Source organism: Galeopterus variegatus, unplaced genomic scaffold (assembly GCF_000696425.1).
Source record: "Galeopterus variegatus unplaced genomic scaffold, G_variegatus-3.0.2 Scaffold8202, whole genome shotgun sequence".
Classification (NCBI taxonomy): domain Eukaryota; kingdom Metazoa; phylum Chordata; class Mammalia; order Dermoptera; family Cynocephalidae; genus Galeopterus; species Galeopterus variegatus.
In genome coordinates, this window is record NW_007734313.1 from 67,648 (window position 1) to 75,779 (window position 8,132).

The 8,132-nt window shown below is 35.1% G+C and overlaps 1 protein-coding gene across 1 annotated transcript in view; it reads right to left on the reverse strand.

Moving 5' to 3' along the window:
• LOC103608249 (testis-specific gene 10 protein-like) overlaps positions 1-2,583 on the reverse strand; it is a gene marked incomplete at its 3' end in the record, with an annotated part of 68,945 nt that extends 66,362 nt beyond the window's left edge. Inside the window, exon 1 of the mRNA XM_008592705.1 lies at positions 2,486-2,583. Coding sequence (XP_008590927.1) covers positions 2,486-2,583 — 98 coding nt within the window. The remainder of the gene's footprint in view (positions 1-2,485) is intronic.
• Positions 2,584-8,132: the final 5,549 nt, after the last annotated feature.

Here is an 8,132-nt window from a genome sequence, read left to right on the forward strand (position 1 = left end):
TTTTTTTTTTTTCCCTTTTTGTCTTTTTTCGTGACCGGCAACAGATCGCAACCCTCAGTGTCATGCCCGTACCGGACCGGGACCGGCAACGGGATCGCAACCCTCGGTGTTGCTCCCGCACCTCGCTCAGCCAGTGAGCGGCCGGTCTGTATGTGGGATCCGAACCCTCGGTGGGAGCGCTGCCGCGCTTCCCAAGCGGCGCACTGTAGCAGTGTGCCACCGGGCCGGCCCATGGACAAATTAATTTTCTTATCAATTGACAAAATGGAGAACAGACACAAAAGTATTGTAACAATACTGAATACAATCAGATTATGTAGGTCCTGAGCAGGGTCTTTGCAATTCTTCACCTTTTATACTCATAAATACAAAACATGATAAATGTGAGTTATTATAAAGTATAAGGTACTGACCTATAAAAAAAAGTAAGCTGACAGCTGACTTCTCAGCAGAAATAAAGCAGTCAGAACACAGTTGGAAGGATATCAAAGTGTTAAATAATCCACAACCTTTAGAATTCTCTATCTAGCAAAAATGTCCTGTATGTGGTTGCAACAGGGATAGTAATAAATGCTCAGATTTTGGATACATTTTGAAAACAGATTCAACTCAACTAGATATGAGTATATAAATAAAACAGAAATGGAAGATCACTTCAAGGTTTGGGGCCAAGAAATACAAATGGAGAGAGTGCAGCCTTATAACACTAAGGTAACGGGTTCAGATTTCCATACCAGCCAGCCATCAAAAAAAAGTACAAATGGAGTTTCCATTTTCTAAGATAGGGATGACTAAAAGAGAGCAGATTTGTTTGTGTCGGGGTGAGTGCTGGAGGGCAGAAGCTCAGGTTTGGAAATGTTAAGTGTGAGATTTCTATTAGACATCCTAGAGGTGATAATAAGAAGATGGTTGAACATTCAAGTTTGGAGTTCAGGACAGAAGTCTAGGCTAGACATACAAATTTGAGAGTCAAGAGTAAATACATGAGACTGGATGAGAACACTTAGGGATGAGTATAGAAACAAAACAGAAGAGGAGAGGCCTAATGACTGAGCTCAGGGACACTGCAACATTTAGAGGTCATGGGGATGAGGAAGAACTAGCAGAAGAGACCGAAAACGAAACAGCCAGAGAGATCAAAAGAAAACCAAATGAGTGTAGTGCCTAGAAGTTAAAGTGTTTCAAGTAATAGAGAGAGCTCAACCAATCAACCTTTTCAAATGTTCCCAATAGGTAAAACAAAAGGACTGAGCACTAACCACTGAATTGAGTAACATAATAGTAAATTTTACATTTTACTACATTTTAGCAATTTTAGTAAAAATTTTAAATTTTAAATTAAATTTTACAAGAAAAACTTGTTTTGATGGAATGGTGGGGAGAAAGGCTGTTTAGAGTAAATTCTTTTTTTTGGTTTGTTTTAGTGGCTGGTTGGTACAGGGATTGCACCCTGGACCTTGGTGTTATCAGGACCACATTCTAACCAACTACACTGAAAAGCCAGTTAGAGTAGGTTCAAGAGAGAACAAAAGGTGTGAATTGGAGGCAGAATTTTACACAACTCTTGCAGTGAATTTTCTGTAAAGGAAAAGAGAGAAATGAAGTGATAGGTGAAGGGGGCAGTTGGAAGCGTAGTCAAGAGAAGGAATATTTTTAAGATAGGAATAATTAGATGGGAATGATAAAGAGAGGAAAAGATTGATGATGCAGGAGAGTAGAGCAAGTAGTGTCAAGGAATGGGCTTTCCACACGGAAAGGGTTATTGTCGCTAGGAAAACAAACAATTCAGTGAAAGGAGAGAAAGTAGAGCCTATGCTCCATGTCTCTTAACTTTCATACATTCCACATCTCAGATATCATAATTTCTCAGGTCAGTCCTTAGTACTATCTTTCAAATGACTAATTCTAAGATGCATATAAATTAAGCATTCTGCCCACTTACAGAAGGTGTCCCCAAAAAACACTTCGTTTCCAGAATTTCTATTTTTAAAAAATTCCAACCTATTCTTGATTTGCATTCATCTTATTTCACAAATTTTTACCTTTAATTCTTTGAGAAGCTTAAACATATATATTTTAAAGTATTTTTCACACCATATTTTGTTGAAAGCATATTCCCCCATTTGTGGAATTTAATGCCTTTTATGAGATTAGTTTTCCTTCTGTGCTCTAAAATGTAAATGTGTAAGCAAATCTTCAGTGAGAATTTATTGTGTATGAATTTTATTCCCTCTTCTCAAACCACCTAGTTGTGTCAGTTTTCCTAAAGCCTTGCATTGCCGACTAAAGCCTCACTTCAGAATCAGGTCTTTTACTTGGCAATTCAGGGTCTTATTCATGTTAATATCATAGATATGCTTTCTGAGCCAAAAGACTACTTGTACAAAAGTGTCTCTGAACCAAATGCCAAAAAGACTGTGGTTAATCCTGACCACAGCTCCAAACAATGGTAGTTTTGTTCAGCATATAGGCACACAAACCTTACCTGTCACTGGTTTCATGCAGTGAACATGGCTCTGAATATGAGGAATACATACGCTTCATAGGAGGTGAACTGCCAGTTACTTCTACATGTTTCTTCATTCTAGATACTGGAATGTCTGCAGTTTTAGTCCCTACTTACTACTATGGGTTTCTTCACTTTAAATCTACAAAACCTTTTCCTGTAATAGAGAAAATTATCAAACATTTTATAATATACTTTATGCACCATCTCTATGTGTTTACAATAGGGATTGGCAAGCAACAGTCTGTGGGCCAAATTTGGCCTGGTGCGTGTTTTTTTGTGGCCCATAATTTTACAGGTTTTTATGGTTATAAAATCAAAATACTATTTTGTGACACATGAAAATTATATAAAACTCAAATTTTATTGTTCATAAAACGTTTATTGGAACAGAGCCATGTCCACTCATTTATGTGTTGACTACTATAGTGACAGAGATGAGTTGTTGCAATGGAAAGCAAAGGGTCTATTTTACGCTCTGGTCACTTGCAGGAAAAGTATGCAGATGTCTGGTTTAGAGTATGGCATAGAGCAGTCCTATGAATTCATAGTGCCTAGAAGTCAATAACTGTTTCCTTGTTTTGAAAGAATATGGATTTGAGTATGTTTCTATATTTTCCTTTTATTAAAAGCTATGTAGCTCGCTTGATTACAGTGCAGTGCTTATAACACCAAGGTCAAGTGTTCAGATCCCTGTACTGGCCAGCTGTCAAAAAAAAAAAAAAAAGTGATTAAAAAAAGCTATGGATAGGTGAGATAAAACTGACACCTGAAGTCAAAAGTAATTACAGCAGTAACAGAAAGGTAAACATAAGAATGGTTAATTCTTTTGTTTTGTTTGTTTTTATTTTTTAATTTTTTTGAATAATTTGTTTTTAGAAGCTAGAAAATATGAAGTGACTATTTGCTCTCTGGATGGAAAAGCAATTGAAAAAGCTTCCCTCTGAAGGCAACTGAAAAATCTGGATTATAACAAACCAAAAAAAAACCTACTTTAAAAGAATCAAAATAGCCAGGTGACAGACATATGGGGGCTGAGTTTCTATGTTTACATGTTTAAAATTATATGTTATTAAAAAATTTTTAAATGAAAGATAAAAAGCAACAAGGAGCTTAAAAGCTAGGAAGGAAATTTTAAAAATGAAAAGAAAAAACAAAAAGAGAACAATCACACACACACACAAAAGAAAGGGATTGCCAAGCAAAGAACCAGAATGATGGGTATTCTGAGATGCACCAAGCACTTGTGGTCACATTTTGTCCTGAAGACATGCTGATCCTGAAGAAGCAGCTGAAAAGCAGCTGGTGCTTCTTTGGTGGTCTCTTCTGGGACGGGGAAAACAAAAGTTAAATTGCAGGGTCTTTCAAGGTTAGAGACCCTTGGAAGTCAATTCCCTATCTAGGCTGGAAGACCTTAGACTATGTGTGAACCAAAAAAGCCAGAAGTAAACCAGCCCTATAACTATCATGTAGATCAGAAAATCATGAGCCCTGAACGTGGGTAAGATGATGGGATGCTTGTACTACAAGACCTCTGAGAAAGGTAAAAAAAAAAAAAAAAAAAAAAAAAAAAAAAAAAAAAAAAAAAAAAAAAACCCTTATAGTTGAAAAATGAACTATGGTAATTCTAAACCTTAAATTCCCGCTTTAAAGAAAATTTCAAATATAATGTGAAAAACACAAAGATAACCAGACACGAGGAGATGGGAGACTCAAAAGTATGAATTGACATAAATACTAGACATCATCAGACCCTTTACACACAAACTATAAGACATCCAAAGTTACTATCTTCAAGAAGATATAAGCCAAATATGAAATCTTGACAATTCACGTGAAACAAAACAAACACAAAACCCTTATTAATCAGAAATTTAAGAACCAAAGATACATTCTAAGATAATATTAAAACAACAAAAATCTAAAACTCATTGGAAGAGGTTAGCCACAGTTGGAGAAAAATTAGTAAATATGAAAATAATATATACAGTGTGAAGCAGGGAGACAAAAATATGGGAAATATGAAAGTGTGTTAACTGGAGGCCTAGAAAGATAAGAAAGAAAACAGGGCAGAAGCAACCTCTGAAGAGTAAAGGCTGAGAATCTAGAAGCCACAGATTCAAGAATCCCTAAGAAGACAAACAAGATTAAAAATATTTATATCATGGGCTGAGCCCGTGGCACACTCAGGAGGGTGCGGCGCTGGGAACCCGGCAGCGCTCCCGCCACGGGTTCGGATCCTGTATAGGGATGACCGGTGCGCTCACAACGCTCACTGGCTGAGTGCGGTGTGGCCGGTCTCAAAAAGGACAAAAAGTATATATATATATATATATATATATATTATATCATGTCTAGGGGGCTGGGCGGTTAGCTCAGCTGATTAGCGCGTGGTGTTACAACACCAAGGTCAAGAGTTTGGAGGCCCACACCAGCCAGCCAGCCAACAACTGTATATATCTCTCTCTATCTATATACATCAATATCTATCTATCTATCTATCTAGATGGATAGATAGATCTCAAAATACACATCAGAGTAAAACTACAAAAAAGCAAAGAAAAAATCCTAATAGTAGCCAGCAGAAAGATTACTTTCAAATGGGCAACAATTACATTGATTATTTATTTCTCAACAAAAAATAACAGAGGCCAAAAGGCATTTAAAAATCTTTAAAGTGCTAAAACATAAACAAAACTGCCAACCTCTGGAATTCTATACATAGGAAACACATCCTTCAAAATTTAAAATAAAATTATTTCAATATTTGCCATCAGCTATGGTAATCAAACCAGTGACGTATCAGTGCATGGACAGACATTGATATGGATCAATGGCACAGAACAGAACTCAGAAATATAACCACACACGGTCAGCTGAGTTTTGACAAAACTGCCGGGAGGAAAGGTTAGGCTTTGCAACAAATGGTGCTAGGACAACTAGATAACCATATATTAAAAAAACCTCAACCTTTACTTCACACTATGCACAAAATTAACTTAAAGATATAAAACATATAAGCTAAAACTATAAAATTTCTACAAGAAAACATAAAAGAAAATCACAGTGACATGAGAGTAGGTTAGCATATTTTGAATTGAACACAAAATGCACTCAATAACAACAAAAAATAACAAACAACAACAAAAAATTGATAAACTAGACTTTATACTCATTTGGTTAGAATGCGGTGGTGATAACACCAAGGTCAAGGGTTTAGATCCCCATACCAGGCAGCCACCAAAAAAATACAAAACCAAAACCAATGTTATTAAGAAAATAAAAAGGCAAGCTACAAAAAATGTGACAAAGGTTTTATATTTGGGAAAAACTTCAACAACTTAGTAATAAATAAAAAAATAAATAATTAGCCCATGCAAAAAAATACAAAACCAAAACCAATGTTATTAAGAAAATAAAAAGGCAAGCTACAAAAAATGTGACAAAGGATTTATATTTGGGAAAAACTTCAACAACTTAGTAATAAATAAAAAAATAAATAATTAGCCCATTTATTTGAAAAAACACTTCATAAAAAAAGATATACAAATAGCTAATAAGCAAACAACCTCATTAGTCACCAAGAAAATGCAAACTGAAATCACGATGAAATGCTACTACATCCACAACTGTATGGCTAAAATTTAAGAGACTGACCATATCAAGAGCTGGTGAAGATGTGGAGCAACTAAAATTCTCAAACATTGCTGGTAAGAGTATAAAATGGCATAACCACTTTAAAAAACAGTTTGGCAGAAGTTGAATTTACACTTTCCATACAACTCTGTAATTGTATTTCTAAGTATTACACAAGAGAAAGAAATACGTATGTCCATACAAAGACTTGTACACAAATACTGATAACAGCTTTATTTATAATACCCCTAAATTGGAAACAATCCAAATGTCTATCAACTGATGAATGAACAAATTGTGGTAATCCATACAATGGAATACTAATAAATAACAGATAAGCTCAACAACATAGATGAATCCCAAAAATAGTGAGTGAAAGAAGCCAGACATGAAAGAGTATATATTATATAATTTATGGGCAAAACCATAGTGACAGAGCAGTAGGTGCTTAAAACTAGGAAGGGCCAATCTGCAAAAGGGCATGAGGGAACTTTGTGGAGTGTTGAAAATGTTCTATGTCTTGACTAGAGTGGTAGTTACATGGTTGCATACATTTGTCAAAATTCATTGAACTCTTTTCTTAAAATGGCTACACAGTATTGTATGTAAATTATAGAAAGATAAAGTTGATTAAAGAAAATGAAGATAAAATAATTTCAAGACATTATAAAGCTACAGTAATCAAGACAGTGTGGTGCTGGTATAAAGAAAGAGAAATAGATCAATGGAAAGAACAGAGATTCTAGAAATAGACCCATACATACCAAATCTATTAATTTTCAAGAAAAGGTGTCAAGTCAATTGAATGGAGAAAGTCTTTTTGGTAAATGTTTGTGGAACAAATAAATACTCATATGAAAAAATGGGCTGGCCAGTTAGCTCACTTGGGAGAATGTGGTGTCGGTAACACCAAAGTCAAGGGTTCGAACCCCCATACTGGCCAGCGATCAAAACACACACAAAAAAAGAAACAAAAAAAGGACCATGACACAAAAAATACAAACCATTAAAAAACCATTAAGAAGTGGACTTTCATCAAAATTAAAACTTTTCCCTCATCAAAAAACAAAAGAAAACAATCAAAAACAAAAAATTAATCACAGACTGTGGAAAAAGTTTTATAACTTGTTTCAGACAAAGGGTTTCCATCTACAGTAACTCCTATAAATAAAAAAAATTTAAAAATCAACAACCAAATAGTGGGCAAAAGAATTGAACAGATTCTTCACAAAAGATATACAAATTTGGCACATAAAAAAGTCATCATTAGGAATCAGAAAAAGGCAGATTAAAACCACGATGAGATACCACTTCAACTCACATCCAGTAAAATGGCTAAAATCAGGGACTGACAACACCAAATGCTGATGAGGACATGGAGCAAATGAAACTCTCACACAACCTTTCTCAAGTGGAGTTCAGTGAGAGAATTAAGAACTAGATAAAATTATTTCACTGACTGTTTTCTCAATTCTCTCAAAGATAGTTCAAAGCTAGTACCATTCTAGATTCACAAGAATCTAGAATCACAGGAGAGATAATAATTCAGTACATATAATGGATACCTTAGCAAATTAGAGCTCAATTCTCTCTCAGAGCATCGATTTAGAAGGGCTGCATCATAAATTGCTAGTGGACTGTAAAATCATACAATTGTTGTCGAAAACTATAGGGCTATTTCTTATGAAGCTGAACACATGTAACCCAGCAATTGCACTTCTATTTACCCAAGAGAATAAAAACATACATCCACAAAAACACATACAAAAATTTTAAAGTATCCAACAGTGTAGATAAACCACATCTGTTTATTCATTGTCCTGTTGATGAATATTTGGGTTAGTTACCCATTTTTTGGAGAATGAATAAACAGACGTGGTTTCTCAACACTGGGATACCACTTATTTCAATATCATGAAATATCTCTGTGAGTTCCTTTAAAGTGATAGTTTCTGTGAGTGTCACTTCCACTGGGCCATCTTCATCCTTT